The following is a 19,166-nucleotide window of genomic DNA, read 5'->3' on the forward strand; positions in this document are numbered from 1 at the left end:
TCAACACAAGTTTGAAATGGCAAAAGTGGCAGGTATTGTCTTTTAGAGGAAATCATACTTTGAAGCATTATAGTCACGATCATAATGTGTATCCAAACGGTGACTCACCTTGTCCGGTTTGACTTTTCGCTGGAGGTTTGGCGAGGACATTTGTTTTTTAAGAATTCTGTTGTTCTTCTTGGCCTTCTTGGCAGCTGCAGACAAACAAGAGCATGACCAGATACTTACAGGGACGTCTGACACCATCTGCTGGTCAAGGAAAGAAATGGGAAGCGTCTATGCACAGTAGACATTTTACATTCATGTATTCATTTTCCAAACCGCTTATCCTCAATCTGTAAATAGTTAACTCTTTCAATGCCAGCCAATTAAAAAAAATAAAAAGAGGGAACCGACTGGACTGAGCCAATCAGCCAATCTAGAGCATTCGGACTGATCTTTTAAGGCTTAAAGAATATTGTGTTTTATGACCATGTAAACACAGCAACTACAAAACGAAACATGAGAGTCTCTTCTTTCATCACACAAAAATACTACCTTATTCCATGTTTTAGTAATCAGCAGTAGACTGTGGGTTGGTTTTGCCCAAATCACCAATTTTTTGGCAGAAAACAAGCTTTTTGTGAAACGATAGATTTTATCGCAACAGTTACTTTGATCATTTTTGATCATTTTCATGCTTTTGTGATGCCTCAATCGTCTGAACAGTCCCTTTCTTCCATAAAATACCAACAGCAACAAAGAAAACGTGCTTTCGATAGCAAAATGTGTTCACAAATATTCACTATATTTGACAAACTTTACAAAGTATTTAGTTGTAGTAGTATTTAGGTGTGTGTGCGTGCATGTGTGCCATGCACGTGTGCGTGTATGTATGTGTGTACATTACATCATCGCTTCTACTTTTAAATTTAGATAAGATTTAGATTTAAATTTAGATCATCTCTCATCTTTTCTCTTTTTTGTGACACTTTGTAGTAGAAAAAGGGTGCATTTATTAGACAAAGAAAAGCCACCGAATACATATACATGTCATGCTTTTGAGTATAAATACACTTAATGACATGTGCAAACTACTTTTCGAAGCACACTGTCAAGAAAGGGAGCGGTAAAGCCAATTTAAATATCCAAGATCATACCAAAAAAGGAGTATGTAATTTCACATGCTGAGGACATGAACTGCATTAATATGTGAAAATGAATAAAGAGATACACGCCACTACATATCACTAACATAGACTACTGTGCAACGCTCAATATGAAATTAAATATTTTTTTAAAAAGAAGAGGGCATGTGTGTAAGTGTACCCGCTTGAAATAGAAATGATAGGAATCGGTCAGGCAAGCTGCTATAAATAGCTCCTTAGTCTGCACTTCATTTACTGTATCTGCCACTGATCGGCTAAACTAAACTCCAATAATATTAATGGTAATTAATATTAGCAACGGTTCATTTCTTTTTAAGCTTGTAAGGCGGTTATACAAATTTGAGATCTCCAAGCATCCTGAAACAGATTACGTTCCACTTTTGAGGTTCCACCGTAGCTGGCTAACCTGCTTTGGATTGTTTCTATGAATAATTCAAACATGGCACTTGATTTTAAGTTTGGGGAGCTTCTCAAGTGTTGGGAGTCATGGGGGAAAAGTCAGTGCGTCAGGTTGGAATCAAAACTCAGGTGCCTGCCAACATGAAGATGTTAAGGATGAGGATGAGGCCACTGAAGACTAGCATGACAGAACAACACATTTCCTGTGGCCGTGTTCAGGCTCCAGGCTCGCGGCTTCTTCACGCGACAGTTGCTCGGCTCCATCAGCACCAAGTCGGGTCAGCGCGCTCTAACAAACTAACACTTGCCTACAACAAAGAGTGTTACCATGGAAACATGGCCTTAAAATTGAGGTAGTCTGGCAACGGTTTTGCTAATGTGCATTTAAAGGGAAAATGGCGACGATTGCAAGTTTGCTCAATTTTGTAAGAATTTGATGATTCAACTATTTGGAGGACATTTCAGAACGTGATTGACTACCACTGACCTGAACTCATTTTCTTGATAAAAATGTGCAAGTCATGAGATGTCGTGGATATGTTTTAAAAGCGCTTTGTTTGGCGTCTAGAAAAATGGCTTGCGATGAATGACCACGGGAACATGAGGGTCCCGGGTTGAACCAGCTGATATCCATGATGGGCCTCACACAATGTTGCAGTTTGGGCACCAGGCAGCGGTCTCACCTTGCTTTTTGGACAACTCCTCTTCATCTCCCACCTCATCCTCTGTGACTTCGGACCCCGTGGTGTACTCCTCATCCTCTGACAAGAGAGACTGCTGCCTCTGGAAGGACAACATTGTAAGGTTTTTTTTTTTGCTGAGTATTTTCGTGTTTCACAGACAGACATGTTAGCATCTTGGACCAGAGTTGAAACTGCCAGTCAACAGAACTTGTGTTCTGTTGACTTATTTTCCTATTTGTCTTGAAGGTTTGTGAAAAACTGTTCAGTCAATACCTTCATACCTACATTTAAGACGAACAAAATAATGCAATCAGCAGTTTATCGATGTGTTGCCAGATTTTTTACAGACTTAGAAAGGGAGTCCTACCAGTTGCAGGGTCCAGTTTTTCAAAAGAGAAAACTGGTTAAAAGAGAAAGGACCAGAAGTCATAAATGGGGGGAAAAGAAAGAAAAGAAAGAAAAGGAGAACAAGGCGAGAAAGACTTACAGTGCTCAGGTCTCCTCTTGAGGTTCTGAGCAGTGCTGGTTCCAAGAGGACATCACATTCCTTCTCCACATTGGTTGGGCACTCTTCACCTCTGACACACACACACACACATTGTCACAAAAAAAATGCAGTCAACAGGTTTAATGGTGGTCACAGTCTAACACTGTGAAAAAAAAGTGTTTCAAAATAGAAACAGATTTCAAGTCGGCAAGCTTCCTTCAACAGACTACATTCCATCCTAAAGATTCCACTGAAAATTTGACTGACATAAGTTGAACACACCCACCCATCGGCGGGTGTTGAATCAGACACACACACGGCGTCTCTGTGCAGCAGGAGGTCATTGAGGACTCTGGTGTGAGCCGAGGTGGCCTCATCACAGTCCTCCTCATTGGGCACGTTCACAATGTGGTCTCGCATTCGACAACCCTGAAAGTACGGAAAGAATCGGTCAGCACGTTCAAGCCAAACAAGCACTTGCGCCAACAGTGAAATGACATGAAGGCATCCTAGCACTGAGGCAGAATCACATGTTCTTCTTTGTGTGATCATGAGTGTGCGTGCGTGCACGTAGTGTACCTTGGGCATACCAGTAGGGTCAAAGCGCAGTACCGTCTGTTTGCAGCAGGGGTAGATTCCTGTGCCATTCCAGCTTTTGTCCACCCCTGTGCTGGGGTACAGAACACTTTCTGGGTGGTAGCGGCAGTGGGTCAGCTCTGCACATATAAACTCCTACACACAACACAATCACTAGAAGAAAAAACAAATTTCGAATTTGATGTTGTTTTTCCTTGTCCATGCAAACCTGCTGGCAACGGGAGCAGGTAAGACAGTTGATGGTTCCCCAGATTCTCCAGTAGACCAGAACCCATGATTTGAGCTCCTCATACAGTCTGCTGATATATTCATTGGCATCCCAGTTCTTGTGTCTGCACAAACACACACACAACGATCATGTGATAATGTGTCCAGAATTCACAAATGGCCGTGTGCGGTACGTTACAGTGAGGTGGAGTCTAAGTCTAAGTGCTGAGTCTAAAAGACGCAAAGTCATACCTTGAGTGTGTATAGACAATCTCCCCATGAGAGTCAATGTTGATTTTGCCTGGCACGCAAGAAATCTTCCTCTGTGTGTCTTCAGTCAGCATCTTCAAGCAAAGACCGCACCTGAATGTGTAACACAGCTAACGTTACTGAGTGCCAATGACAGTATCTGAGGTCAGTTAAAGGGAAGTCAACCCTAAAATTTTCTTTACAAGAATATGTTCTGGGCAGTCCCCAACTAGTCTAAACACAGCGTTCTGATTAATATTGAGGAATAAACATATTTTTTATGTTCCCAGCAGGCCCGCTAGTTGAAACACGGCATTCTGATTAATATTGCGTTTGTAGAATATGAGTTAAGCAGCAAAATCCACCTGCTTTTTGCCATCTCAGGGGGCGGCCATTTTGTCACTTCAGTCGGCTGAAAATGACATCACAACTGCTCAAGGCTCAGGCAATGACCAATCGCGGCTCAGCTTCAGAAAACTGGTCAATCATGGTTAGTCGTTATCTGAGCCCTGATCAGTTGTGATGTCATTTTAAGTCGACAGAAGTGACAAAATGGCTGCCCCCAGAGATGGCTAGAAACGGGTGGATTTTGCTGCTTAACTCATATTTTGTATTAATCATATTGCCATTATTTCAACTAGTGGGCTTGCATAGAACATATTCTTGAAAAAAATATGTTGACCTAATCATTTTTTCAATTCCATAAAAACGGCACTTATTGTAACAGAAGTGAGTTTATCCCGGAGTTAAACTCCACAACCAGCTACAAAAAATGTCTTGTGCATAAACACCACTGGATGGATGAAAATGAAAATGTTTCTGTCTTGACCTGTAGAGGGTTGAGGCATTTCTTGGGGAATCTCGGTTCTTGTAGTTCGGGTCGAAGAGAAGCTCAATCTTCTTTTGGAACAATTTGCTTTGGGCAGAATAAGAGAAAAGTGTTATTCATTTCAGTGTTATGTGTCTGCCACATTCCGAGTTGAGTCTCACTTTTGTGTCAGCTCTCAATTAGAGTACACACACCTGTGACATGCTCCCTGAACGTAATGTATGACATCGCAAGTGTATTCTCAGATGATTTGGGACATGAGTGGTAAGGTGCAGTAATCCAGTGCCAGACTTTCTTACCTCTTAAATTTATCTTTTTTATCCCTGACGTCGTCTGCCTCGTTGTGGTTAAAGAGCTCGGCGATCCGTGACACCAAGTTGCTGTTGATGCAGTTCATGTTGCAGGGCGTGGCCACGATGGCGCTCATGTGTTTGTGACAGTACTGGACACACTCCTCCACCTGTGCAGAAATGGAAGAGTAATGCTTCTTAGGAAATTGTTCCTTACATTGCACTATACAGTACAATGGCAAAGGTACCCTAATTATATCATGACCAAATTTTCAGTTTCAGTGAATTCAATCAGTTGAAATGGTATCTGCTGGCTGGAAATGACACAAGAGTGTGGCAAAAGTATGCAGAACATTTTGCTTGGATTTATCCCTCCATTTTCTACGACTCATCCTCATCAATGTTGCGGGTGAGCTGGAGCCTTCCCAGCTGACCTGGTCCCCAGCAAATCACAGGCCACATACTGAATGCTGAAGACAAACAATCAACCTAAGGATGAGTCCAATGAACCAAACATGCACGTTTTTTGAACGTGGAGAGAAGATGGAGTACTTGGAATAAATCAACACAAGAACGGAGGGAACATGCAAACTAAACACAGGCAGTCTGGACCCATGCTGCTGTGTTAAGATATATTATTTCTGTTTAAATACATTCACTACATTCACTATATTTTATGTTCCAAGTCCAAAATGAGTCATACCCTTTCTCAGTAGTGTTAAGAATGTAATAGATGTACATACACAATATTAGAAGTTATGATATAAAAAGGAAGCTTTAACGGTACTCAAAAATGATAGTGATATGAATAACAAAGAATAGGGACAAAAATGTGACATTTTCATTAATATCTATTGTGGCTTTCTACTTCCTTGTGTCATTTCCAGATACCCATTCAACAAATTCACTTCAAAATTCACTTGCGCTAAAAATTTGTCCAAGGTTCAGCCTACTGGTAATTGTTCACCACAAAGTATAAGGCACATTTTTTTACATCCAAGCAACAGCAGGACCTCTTTTATTCTGAAAAATGTATTCATTAAATATTATTAGGTTAAATGTAAAAGTCTTAAAGTGGAAGTCAACCCAAACATATTTTTTTTATAGAATATGTTCTATGCATACCCACTAATTGAAATACAGCATTCTGAATAATATTGCGTTTGTGGAATATAAGAAAGCCACCCGTTTTTAGCTAGCTTACGGGGGGCGGCCATTTTTTTCACTTCTGTCGACTGAAGATGACATCAAAGTTGCTCAGGGCGCGGATAACAACCAATCACAGCTCACCTGTTTTCTGAGGATGGGCCATGATTGGTCATCTTCAGTCGACAGAAGTGACAAAATGGCCGCCCCCTGAGCTAGCTTAAAACGGGTGGCTTTCTTATATTCCACAAACGCAATATTATTCAGAATGCTGTATTTAGCCTAGCGGGCCTGCATAGAACATATTCTGGAAGAAATTTGGGTTGGGTTGACTGCATAAAAATGAATTCACTGGTCATTTCCAATTAGGCTGATCGCGTAGGACTGTTGAATAATCATGTATTAAAGCAATTGAGGCCTCATGGAATGCATTACTTGGTTACAACCGGCAGGGGTGCAGTTGATTCAGCCTCAACCGGTTTGTGGTCTAAAGAACGACAACATGACATACATGAGGGGAAGTGGAGCTAATCCAGACAGGCCTCCGCTAGGCTAACTACTTCATTCATTTCTTCAATACAGTACTGGCATTTAAAGAGGACTTCCGAACTTTCAGAGAGACTTCTCTAGTAATTACATCAGAAAAACAAGGTGCCTTAAAATGAACACCAATAAGCCAACATTACACATCACCACACTTACTAACGTGTCCATCTTCAAGAACTCGGAGGAGATCAGGATTGAGATCACATTGCTGGGCTCTGTAACCGACAAACACCATATGACCAACCAGCAACACATAACATACCACAGCCAGTGACCCACGAACACAACAATAAGTCAAGCCAGTTCACAAGTCACATCTCAGGCGCTCCCAAGCCGAATGTGTTCACTGTAAGAGTTCGCTCCAGGATTTTACCGAGCCGAGGTTTGTCCTTGGATGAGTTCCTCCTGACGTAGTTCATGAGCCAGTCGAAGATTTGAACGTCGCAGTGAACAGAGATGTCCACTTCTTCCCATCTCTGCGAGTCCACAGACAAATACTCAGCAAAGTAGCGCATCTCTTTGACTAGAAGATCTCTGGGACATGTGAAATCCTGCTTCAGGTTCTTGGTCTCGTCACACACGTGGATGATCATGTTGGGACTGCGTGGGGACAATTTTGCATCATTTTGTATGTCACATTAAGACAAGTTGGAGTGTTTGCTGTGGTTCGGCCAGCACTGTGCAAACAGGAAAGATGCAAACTTACTCTCTTGGTTTTTGAGGTTTGTCACCATCCTCAGTCAAGACTCTTTTGTCTTTCTTTTCTACACTTCCTGAGAGTGTTGATTTGCGGCCTGTACGGACACAAAATACAAAGATGTTTTATTCTGGAACTAATTATTTCCCTTTTCATCCATCTATCCTTTATGTATAGCATTTATCAGGTTTATAGTCGCAAGAGCTGAAGGCTATCCCAGCAGACGTCGGGTGTACAGGCAGTCATCTGGTATAGGCTCCAGGTTACCCTCATCCCTAATGAAAACAGCAGTACAGAAACTGAATGGATGAGTGTGGGGACACTAACTGCAACCCTTTAGTAAGACACTAACATAGCAGGAGGGAGTATTTATTAGTATCTCTTAGCATAGGGCAAGTCTATGAATTTATTGAGCCATTCTTGACATTTGATTTTAATGCATGACAAGTATTACTGACAGTTATAGTTATAGTTAGATATCAGTACTGATGTTTTGAATAAACAAAACTCAACAAAGTAAAGAATTCCAGAAGCAGAGGACATTTTAGGAACTAAATTACCTGTAGCTTTACAGGCACTGTGATTACTTCCTGTCCCCGCTGCTTGACCGGTGTCCAGTATGGTAGACACGCCATCCGAGGGCGCTTCTGTCATGACTGCATTGCACTGGTCATCCAAATGAGGAAGACCTCCGGAACTTTTCAGCTCCTCAAAGCGAAGTGCGCACTGTAAGATCCAGTAAGAAGTTCTATATTACAAACTAGATGCCTTGTGACAGGCAATCACAGGTGACTGGACCGTTTCTATACTGTATGTACCTCTTTGGGAGTGAAGCTTGGAACAAGCTTTGCCACACTATCCCAGTCTATTGGCTGGGCCAGTCCCCAGAGGGATCCCAGCACCATGTCCAAAACCAGCACATTGTTGTCGTAGGGAAAGTTGTTGTTGTCCAAGGAGCAGCGACTCATCTCTGACAAGAATACAAGATCGCTACATCATTGCAATTTTCATTATAGTCAATGATTTTGATTGATCTAAACACTGGAAAATAATTTTATCATTAAAGAATTTATTGGATGGGATATCCACTCCCTACTAATGCAGACAAGTATCATTAAATTAAGATTTCGTATGTATACTGTAACAGGAATTGACTCACTTGTCATCACATTCTAGGCATTCTATTATTTTTGTATGTGACAGTAATAGCATTTGATAACAACAAGGATATGTAGACATGCTTGCAATGTCTATTTCGTTACATTACACGGATGTTGGAGGATGATGCTAACACAGGCCGAGTCTCTCAACTGTATGATGCCATAACAAAGTGACAATTTTTCCGCTAAATGAATGCAGACAGAAAATAGTAGTCGAATAAAACATCAGTTACATACTTACCTGCTGTCAATGAGATATTTTTCTTGCAGCTTTATACAGGAAACTGGGTCGACGTGTGTTTTGTCATTGAGACTCGGTGATGCTGATGCTGATGCTGAGACGTCCTATCTGCGGATAACGGCATTGGTAATGCTAGCTAACTTTGCTGGACACAATGTGGTGCCTTCAATGACTCCTCGTAATTTCCGGTAATTTTAGCGGCAGTTGAGAAGCAGAGGTCATTGTCATGGTTTTAGACGTGGATTTTCAAATTATCAACGACCATGCACATATACTTAAAGATATAACATGTATCAGAAGTTTAATGTTGGTAATTTTGACAATACCTTACTCAAAGTGACAACGATTAACTTTTTTCAAATTAATTGCACCCGCACACACGCCCCCCCCCCTCCTCCTCACACGTACACAAAACGTAAACCATATTTACCAAGTTTGCACTGACGAAACATGTCAATGGATGACCCATCTTAATAGCAAATTTTCGGCAAAAATCATGCAAATATTGAAGGCGCTTTAGTTGTTTTATTCGCTCCAGTTGTAAACAGAAACTGGAAGCCTAGCGTCCCGTTGCTAAGAAACGACGGCTTGCCAGTTCCCTCAAGCCGGGTAAAGAGTTATGATACCTTCATTTGAATAAGTCATAGAAGTTAAGATGCCTACATTCAAGCCATTAGATCTTAATGATGTGAACAAAGAATGAAACAATGTGTTGTTTAAAATAGGCAAAGAACACAATTAGTATTTTCAAAATATTTATTTGGCAAAATATTTTTATCATGTATTTACAATATTTGTATTTGGGAGGTGGTCAAAATCAGTTGCTTCTCATTATGAACATACACAATTTAAGCCTGATGATTTTGGATTAAACATGATAGCAGGATTACATAAATACTGTAACTTTATATAAATTATTTTATGGCAACTTAAAAATTTGAACTCTGGTTCTAAACAATTATGAAGAAACAAGATGTGTGTTGACACTTAATGAGAGATCTCCACAAACAACTTTTACTGCTAATCAGTCAACGCTTACACTTGAACGGTGAAAGTGAGTTATTAAAAAAACAGACTTGCATACAAGTATGTTCAAACAAGCAGAAGATTTACAGGTCAGTTTTCTCCGGTATGTTAACCACTGTGCTGGAACTGGAATTTGAAAGTCCCACAGTGGTGGAAGTTGGCGTTTCTTTGTACAAAGACTCCAACAACTCTTCGGAGGAAGGATTCACATTTGTGGCGAGGGCAGCCCGGGATTCCTGGAAGTTCCCTTGTTGCACCTGGGCGCGCTGCTCCATCTCTGCCTGCTTGTGGCCTCTCCTCTTGCCGAGGACCTTGACGTAATTGGCAGGGATGAGTCCTGTCGTCTGACCATCCAGGCTGGCCAGCAGCCAGCCGCGCACACGGGGCTGTTGCTCTGAACAGGACAAGAAACAGTGAGGTACATATTAAAACACACATACACACACACGCAAATAAAAATAATCACATGATTAAAATGTGTTGAACTATTTTCAAAGAGGGGAGGAAATTACATCCGTTTACTAGATTTTAATCAAGTGTAACCGAAAAAGTATTTTTTTCCAAGTACTGTATAGGACTTTGATTGTTTCAGTTAGTCAACTCAACAATGTTCTTTAGAGTAATATAGTCCAAGCGGCCCCACTTGTCTAAACACAGTATTCTGATCAATATTGTGTTTGTGGAATATAAATTAAGCAGCAAAATCCATCCGTTTTCATCATTCTCAGGGAGCAGCCATTTTGCCTTGTACTGACAGTTGCTGTCAACTGAAAATGACATCACAATGCCAAGGACTCAGCTTGCGAACATCACATGACCAAATACAGAAAACAGGTGAGCTGTGATTGGTCGTTATCTGAGCGCTTAGTTACTGTTATGACATTTTCAGGTGACAACAAGTGGCAAAATGGCCTCATTTTGCTGCACATTACCTTGTGTAGGAAATACGCTATATAAATAAAGATGCCCAGGGCTCAAGAATGCCCCTAATGGATTACGGAGAAAAAACCCCAAAGCAAAACAGAGAGAGCCGAATGCAAAACAAGCCCTCTGTTGGTGGCGGCCACTCATTTTTAAATATTGGGAACAATCTTGATGTGTAACGGGCTTAACGCTAAGTGATTCCGTAACATTTGGCAGCTCTGCGTTTTTGCAGTTTTGTCTTTAAGTGGGTTCGTTTGAGGAACAAAATACACATTTTATGTTGCAGTGACCACCTTGCACACCCTCACCCTCCCACAGTAACGTTTCAAGGCGCAAATATTGTGGAAACCCAGTTGAAGACATTTATTTTCTCTGGCTTTTGATCAGACCTGAATTTTTCGGCGCTTTTCCGGTGTCACTTGGATATGGTGTTTTATGTCAATTATTGGCTTTATTTATTTATATTTTATATATTATTTATGTTTATATTTATTAATACATGTACCACGGGCTTTTATTGTTTTTGTTTTATTTATTGTATTGTAAAGTGCTTTGTTAGACGCCTAGCTGTTATGAAATGCGCTATATAAATAAAATTGTATTGTATTATATTATATAATGAGATAAGTAAGCTCTCATTTAGCTGTAATTCTGCGACCGGATCAGAATCAGGACATTAAATATCCACAACAATGCCAGCCAAACAACTTATTATAACATATACATTTTACATTGCATACATTTGTGACTTTGGACAATAAATATCATGTTGGAATCTAAGTATACTTTTTTGACAACTGCTAGGTACTGGTAAACATCTATTAAATTCGAAAATTTTTCTTATTTTCTTTTAATCGAACCTTATAACAATATGGGGGGAAAATTTAGGATTTTTTTTTGGTAGGGGGGACAACAAAATTGCATATCAAAGGAAATTACGGCATGCCTGGCCTATATATGATTGTATATGCATTCCAACAGTAAAGCAATTAATCTTTTGTGATAGAGATAGTTAAATGCTGGGTTTTGTTTTGGAAAAATTCTTTAGAAGTCAAAGAAATCAGTGGTGGACCAGCATTCTGGAATGAATTGCTTGACAAATACAAATAGATTATTCTAGAAAAGTTTATATGCTGATTTGTTTTCCTACGCCTATTTTCTCTGTGATTATAAGATACTAGAAAAACTTAAAAACTGACCATATTTCAAGTTGTAATGGCATGAAAATGAATAATAAAAGAGTACGTGTTTGTTTTTAATACACTTACCCTACACTATTTCTCAATCTAAAAAGCACACTAAATAAAACGTTTTTTTCAAGCACTCTATTCAAATGTGATCTTTCCAAACTGAAAATGCCAAAGAAAGCTAACTCGTTAAGACGAGACACTCTGTCCGGCCTTCCTATCCTCACCTTTCGGTGCGAGGTTGAGCATGTCGCCAGTCCGGAAAGAAATCTCCTCCTCGGATGAAGCTGAAAAGTCGTACTCTGCTCTCGCCACAACATGGTCATCCTCTCCACTGGCCCAGTTAGTAGCTGCGAGACAACACAATCATACCCATTAAAATAAAGTGAGTGATAGTGCGGGGGGAGGACACACACTATTAGTTCTCCCTGGTTGTTCTACTATTGTTCTGTTGTCTTGCTGTTGTGGACAATGAGCGTACTAGTACATGGACTTAAAGCGGGATGTCAAAAATATTGAATAAATGCTCAAACGGCTTTCATTGACTAGTAAAAGACGTCCAGTCTAGACTCACCTCTCTCAAGCACAAACAAACTAACCGGAATTTGATCAAAAGTACCCAAGCATTGCAAAAATTGCCCCATAAGAGCGCATAATGTGTGTCAAATGTAATAAATTTCCTTTGTGTGTACCGTCAAATGTAATAAGCAACCTCTTATGAAAGAAAAATCTCACCCCTATCTTCAGAGCCAGTGGCAGAGCTCAGCAGTTTCCAAATGAGGTAGGGTCCACCCAGGACCACGGCAAAAAACAGAAAGATTGGCCACGACTTAACAGTCTGATCGTCCATTCCTGCTCCAGAGCCTCTGGGTACTGCCAGGGCATCACTTGCACTGTCTGCCCATAAATCCTCAACCTCAGCAGCGGACGCCTGACCAAGCAGTCTCTGTAAACGTCGGTAGAGGTATCTCAAAGTGCGCACCAGCGCAAATGCTGACAACACCCTGGTGAGATGCGCACGTAACCGTGTCAGGTGGTTCGCCACATCCAGTACAGCCCGAAAGCTGTTATAGACGGCTGAAAATGTGGCGTCTAGCATCATGCTAACTGAGGAGAAGGCTTGGACGATGCTTTCGATAGACTGGAAAGCACCGCGGCTGCTTTCCTCCGCATGCTGCACAAAGCGGCTCGGGGTGGCATCCTCTGTGTGTGGGAAGCGGCTGTAACCTCCGAGGCCGTAGCCACCGCCATAGCCGCCGCTGTAGCCACCGCCGTAGGGGCTGTAGCCCCCGTAGATGGAGCTCCCGTAGGGGCTGTAAGAGGAGGTGAAGGAGCTGTAAGCTGGGCGGTAGGACGGCTGCACGGGACGTGGGGGCAGTGGAGGTGCAACTCTGGTCAGGATGGGAGGGCCAATAGAGGGGCCGATAGAGGGGCCTGCAGGAAGTCCAAAGTCTGTAGACCTGTTTGGTGATAATAGATTTAAATATGTATGCTTAGTGGTGGGAAGTAATGAAATAGAAATACTTCATCACTGTATTTAGTAGATTTTTCAGGTAGATTACTTGAAATTTATTCTTCTAAACATTACTATACATTTAAATACAGACATCTGTGCTTTCTGCTCCTTTCTTCGCTTAAAAAATACTCTCTCTTATCTGAAAGACACGTATGAGATTTATGCTTTGTTATCATTATCTAATTTAGCTTTTCTCCATCAGTTATCATTACCTAATTTAGCTTTTTTGCCATCAGTTCACAATACAGAAAGTGATCCCCCAAGCGTTATTTAAATGAATAAAAAACTACTTCAACTGTACTACAACTTTACACAGTTGTTTTCTTTGAGCCAAATTATCAAATGGGAATTGTACATAACTGACATTATTTTTACCCTTTTGCACTTTAGTACATTTCAAAGTGTGAACTTCTTTAAACATTTATTTGAGTAAGAGCTCGAGAACTTCTACTTTTAATAATTTTTAAGTATCCACTTGTACTTATTAAGTGTGTGTATTTTTTCCACCCCTGTATTACATTAAGCACGTATAGTCAAAAATAGTTAAACCGCAAACACATTAGACTATGAACACATAAATACCGTGTTATTGAATATTGTTGACAAATATTTATGATGTAAACAATACAGAGGCGAGCAGTATCGAGTCATGGGGAATCTTCATTTCACAAACACTTTAGAAGAAGGCCACGGTATTAGGCTGCTGTACTGAGTTAGCTAAACAATACGACGACGTATGCTTGCAACGTCTCCAGGTAGTGACAAAACGTTATTGTATAGAAAAAAGTGATATAATACTTGTTGAACACAACCACGCTTTCATAGACGCCTAACCTTTTACGTACTGTCCATCGAACATTTAGATTTGGATTTTAGCATATGAAGTTAGCATACACGCGACCGGGTACAACGATTACGTCGACAAATGTAGCTAACAAACCCGATATTAGAAAGTGAGCCATTCGTTTACCTGTAATTTACAGGTGTAGTAATGGTCCCGGGAATCCGTCGTTCCCACGGCTTTGGTGGCGGTTGCGAGTCCATCGCACAGAAAATGCCTTGACAGCTGTGTCAAAATAACCCGAACTTGTTTTAGACTGAACGCTCCTGAACGCCTCTCGTGATGCCTTCGGGTTCTCCTCGTAAATGTCTATATCTAGCATTCGAGACCGTTTGGGGGAGATGTATTTTAGTATTTGTAGTACTGTACAGTAGTCCGTCTTTGTAGTCTCATTTCCGCACCTTGTACTAGTAGTGAGTTATTTGTAGTTTAGTTCGAGGGCAAAACGTGATTGGGATTGTACGGGTTCATGACGGACAGGTGCCTAGCAAAATAGTCATCTATTATTTTCAGTTTAAAGCATTAAACTGATGCGGATCTAACTGACGTTCCTTTTTCATGGGGTGCTCTGTTCTGCTTGTATTTGCTCTTGTATACTTCTGTTGTGCAGTCTTTACTAGTAGGCCTACTGTGCTGCAAAATATAACATGAAATGCATTGCAACATTTCTTCCAGCAGAGAGAGCTATTGTGTAGGACAATATTTAATGGCCACGACAAAAACAGATATGATTAACCTGATATAGATAGATAGATAGATAGATAGATAGATAGATAGATAGATAGATAGATAGATAGATAGATAGATAGATAGATAGATAGATAGATAGATAGATAGATAGATAGATAGATAGATAGATAGATAGATGGATAGACAGACAGAGAAATTATTGAGAAAGTGGAGCATCAAGACGAGCATACAATTAACTTGCACAATCAGGATATTGGTAATATACACTAAAGTATTTGAATAATATCACAGTTTTTAGGATCCATTCTTTGTACAACATCGCTATAGATTTGAAATTGAGAAAAAGTAGATAAATGTAGGCTATGCATGAATTGTTGACTTCTCCGCCTAATTAATTTGCTTTTGGGTTTCAGTCATTTTATAAAGTGGTCATATTTTAAGGGGTTATTATGGGATTCAAACAGCCAAAGCTTTTGTCACTGGGCAACCCGCTCTATAATCTGAGTCATAGCCACCTAGCAGAATCAGCATGTTGCTGGGGCCCAGCCAGGAGCTGGTGATTGATTGCTGGTGACCAGCTAGTCTTGCTGGTGTCACCACCTACCAGCACAGCAACAACAGCATGTTGATGTGGCTTTCACTCACTTGGTAGAGCGGATTGACCAGCAACCCAGGTTTGACTGTTTGAATCTTGTCTGTTTTGTTTTGCTTTTGCTATACTGCTGCCTTTTTGCTTTTGCTGCTGGTACAAGGAAGAACAGCACAATAATCATGCTGGACTATGCAGTTGTTATTTTTTTTTTTATCACGGCTAATACAGAGTGACATTGAGGAAGCCTTAATAGAGGTTTAAATCTAATCTCAATAAGAACGTGGGGCAACAGTGACATAGGGGAGAGAGGGGTAAGTAGTGCCAATTTTTACTTAAAGTGCCTTTTACGCAAGGGGATCATAGGAATGTCTCCAACTAAAATATGTAGCCTACATATAGTTTAGGATGTTGTGGGAGCAATCGCTTTGGATCTTAAATAAACTGTTTGACAAATATAGCTTTAGAAAAAAAGTGGTTTCGTGGCACAACTTGCTCCCAGTAGGTTGTGCCATAAGTCATAAATCACTAGGGTAAATTGTGCTGTTGATAACTGAAGTAAAAAAGATCATTTTAATTTCACAAAATATATAAAAGCAAGACAAATTCTATACAAAAGTACTTGTTTAATGTTTAAGTTTTAACATCATCAAAAGCCAATTTGATTCAAAAGACCTAGCGCCACCTGAACACATGGTCAGAACAAATTGAATATTCCAAAATGAGCACCTAACTGCATCTACATCTGAATATCTTGACAGATTCGTCCTACTACTGTACTGGACATACCACTTGTTAGTGCTGCATTGCAATTTGAACTTGTGCTCACCTTCTCCCTCTACCACCAAGCCTATTTTTTTCTTAACCATATATCTTTTTATGTTCATCCTGCAGATCATCTTCTCCTTTCCAACCTGACGTATGGTCTTCCCCTGTTGCACCGCTTTCACTGCTCTTTCCAATTCCTCAAGAGTAGTTAAAACCCTGTCTGTCTTCCATTTGTATCTGTGTGGTATGATGAATTTTGGTCTAAAATTAAGAATGGTGCATCAGTTTAGTGATCAAATGTAAGAATAACAACAAAATACAAGAAAGAATATATAGCGAATAATCATTAATTGGAGGAAGTTATGCCATTGGCACAACTTGACCCAGGTTCTTTGGCACAAACTACCCCAAGCCCACCATTTTGCAAAAAAAAGGCATTCCCCAGCTGTTTTGAGCTGGCATCATTCTAACTGTATACACTCATGATGTAGCTCACTAAAGCACTAAAACGTGTGAACTGTTTTCAAAGTTTTCTATAATTGTTCAAACACACCAATGAAAAACAAAACTTAACCCTTTCATGCAAAGTGGTCACTACAGTGGGCAGCTATTTAAAAGTTGCTTTCGCCTATATTAATTAAACTAAAAAATAGATTTATATTTTAAATAATAACATTAAATCATAATTAATGCATGAAAGGGTTAAACATATTTTTTGAAATGTAGATTAATGAATAAATTTTACTTTGGGGGGGCTAAAAATGTTCCTCTTAAGCCAGGTGTCTCCCCTTCTTTGCAGGATGAGCAAAATGGATGGCTCTTCAAAAATATGTGGTCAAATGACCAACTTCTTCTTTGGTTTTGTAAATAACAGGCGTGGCACTGGAAGTATATCAATGACAGTGCTACTATATACTTGTAATATAATAATGATAAATTATACATGCAATACTTATGATGTATGATACTATATGCATAATTGTTATACTGCGTTAAAGTTAAAATGATTAAAAATGCCTGTACATCTGCGCCTACCTATATGTAGTTTGTGGCAATTAACTATGAAATATTACAGTGACATTGTAGTGAAATTCCCCCACGATGGGGTGAATAGTAAAGTAAAGTGACAGAGGCAGTGACATTGACACCCGATTGAGGTGTGTGAGGAGGCGGCTGCTGTCAGTATGAAGAGAGCTTCTCCTAAACACAAGCAGCGAGTGCAGAGGTGCGTATTGTGGTTTGACCAAAGAGGCCAAGTGATGTCAATGCTGTGGGGCGGGCGTGTGCGTCGAGCCGTCACAGCAGCTTTGCCGTTGGGCGGACTGCATAAAATGCCGATGTGGTATTATTCGTGTAGGCGTGCGAAAGTTTGACTGCCATTTGTAAGATGATGCTGTCATTATCCTGGGAATTGGCTTGTGATGTCAAAGTGTGTGGGAAGATGCTTGGGTTGATGGTGGACCTGGTATTTGGGGTGCATGCAAAGAGCCCATGACCTTTTGCACTGTAGTGATTTATGGAGATCAAAGACAAAGACTACTTACATTTTACCAGACACAGTACAACAGGGGTGGACAAAATATCATTTTTAAATCCGACCCACTGAAGAACTACATTATCAAGACTTCGCTTATATTTATTTAGTGCATTTATTTAGCCAGTTTTTGCCTGATGTTGATGAATTAAAAATATATTTTTAAAGGGGAAAGTCAACCCCAAAATATTTTTTTCCAGAATATGTTCTATGCAGGCCCACTAGTCTAAACACGGCATTCTAACTAGGTAATTGCATTTATGGAATATGAGAAATTCACCCGTTTTCAGCTAGCTCAGGGGGCGGCCATTTTGTCACTTCTGTCCACTGAAGATGACATCGAAGTTGCTCAGGGCTCAGCTTCAGAAAACAGGTGAGCTGTGATTGGTCGTTATTCGCGCCCTGAGCAACTTCCATATCATCTTCAGTCGACAGACGTGACAAAATGGCTGCCCCCTGAGATGGGTAAAAGTGGGTGGATTTTGCTGCTTAACTTATACTGCACAAAGGCAATATTAATCAGAATGCCGTATTTCAACTAGTAGGCCTGCATAGAACATATTCCTTAAAAAAATATGTTTGGGTTGACTTCCACATTTAGGCTTTTACATTTAATCTAATAATATTTAATGAATATATATGAGAATATTAATTCTTTTTTGAAAGAGGTCCTGCTGTTACTTGGATGTAAAAAAGTGTGCCATGTACTTTGTAGTGAACAATTACCAGTAGGTTGGACCTTGGACACATTTTTAGCGCAAGTTAATTTTGAAATGAATTTGTCGAATGGGTATCTGGAAATGACACAAGGGAGGAGAAAGAGCCACAATATAGATGTTAATGAAAAAGTCACATTTTTGTCCCTATCAATTTTGAGTACCGTAAACGCTTCCTTTTTGTATCATAACTTCTAATCTTGTGCATGTACATCTATTACATTCTGAACACTATTGAGAAAGAGTATGAGTCATTTTGGAATTTGAACATAAAATATAGTGAATGTATGATTAATGATTTATTAAAATTATTCATGTCACTAATTATAAGATTGGATTAGCAAGGCACTGCCGGTCGCAAGCCCAGACTAAAGCAAGTGGGTGATTGGTGTCAGGACGAACATCTGGCGTAAAATCTGAAAACTGTGCCAAACATATCATGTGAGTGACTCACGTCGATGACCCCTACCGGGACAAGCTGAAAGTCACAGCAACAGCAACAGCGCTACATGGATAAAGTGAGAGCTAGCGCACATGGGGATCATCAAACATGTTCTGCTGTGACTGCCTTTTCTCAATCAACTGTTCAAACAAGTATCAGTATCAAACATGGAGGTTCCTAAACTCTAGTAAAGCCTTTCAATGAAACTGTCTTTAATCCTGCAACTGCTTGTAGGTCGAAAACGTGAGTGAGGC

The 19,166-nt window shown here is 40.1% G+C and overlaps 2 protein-coding genes across 7 annotated transcripts in view; both read right to left on the reverse strand.

Annotated features, from left to right (window-relative positions):
- The window catches only part of sanbr (SANT and BTB domain regulator of CSR), a 10,918-nt gene extending 2,092 nt beyond the window's left edge, over positions 1–8,826 (reverse strand). For 2 of the 6 annotated variants that reach the window (XR_015088591.1, XM_086044665.1), the window contains exons 1-16: positions 8,680–8,826; positions 8,097–8,248; positions 7,839–8,004; positions 7,288–7,375; positions 6,955–7,181; positions 6,738–6,796; positions 4,899–5,059; positions 4,600–4,686; positions 3,774–3,884; positions 3,523–3,646; positions 3,297–3,449; positions 3,004–3,146; positions 2,718–2,808; positions 2,598–2,630; positions 2,231–2,330; positions 109–246 (exon numbers count right to left, since the gene is read on the reverse strand). Coding sequence is in view for 4 of the 6 variants with exons in the window: in XM_086044665.1 (XP_085900791.1) it covers positions 158–246; positions 2,231–2,330; positions 2,598–2,630; positions 2,718–2,808; positions 3,004–3,146; positions 3,297–3,449; positions 3,523–3,646; positions 3,774–3,884; positions 4,600–4,686; positions 4,899–5,059; positions 6,738–6,796; positions 6,955–7,181; positions 7,288–7,375; positions 7,839–8,004; positions 8,097–8,246 (1,782 nt within the window). In the remaining 2 variants the exon portion in view is untranslated. Of the gene's footprint in view, positions 1–108; positions 247–2,230; positions 2,331–2,597; positions 2,809–3,003; positions 3,147–3,296; positions 3,450–3,522; positions 3,647–3,773; positions 3,885–4,599; positions 4,687–4,898; positions 5,060–6,737; positions 6,797–6,954; positions 7,182–7,287; positions 7,376–7,838; positions 8,005–8,096; positions 8,249–8,679 lie in introns of all 6 variants that reach the window. The other 4 variants (XM_086044663.1, XR_015088592.1, XM_086044664.1 and 1 more) reach the window with 4 other exon arrangements.
- A 595-nt stretch (positions 8,827–9,421) lies between these two features.
- Positions 9,422–14,469, reverse strand: pex13 (peroxisomal biogenesis factor 13). Its single transcript, XM_086046146.1, has 4 exons — positions 14,303–14,469; positions 12,552–13,276; positions 12,044–12,166; positions 9,422–10,099 (listed from the first exon to the last, which is right to left on the reverse strand). Exons 1-4 carry the CDS (start codon positions 14,374–14,376, stop codon positions 9,789–9,791), a joined length of 1,233 nt encoding a protein of 410 aa, XP_085902272.1. The 5' UTR covers positions 14,377–14,469; the 3' UTR covers positions 9,422–9,788.
- Between the last annotated feature and the right edge of the window lie 4,697 nt (positions 14,470–19,166).

Source organism: Filicampus tigris, chromosome 11, assembly GCF_054856515.1.
Source record: "Filicampus tigris isolate MCC_2025a chromosome 11, RoL_Ftig_1.0, whole genome shotgun sequence".
NCBI classification, from domain to species: domain Eukaryota; kingdom Metazoa; phylum Chordata; class Actinopteri; order Syngnathiformes; family Syngnathidae; genus Filicampus; species Filicampus tigris.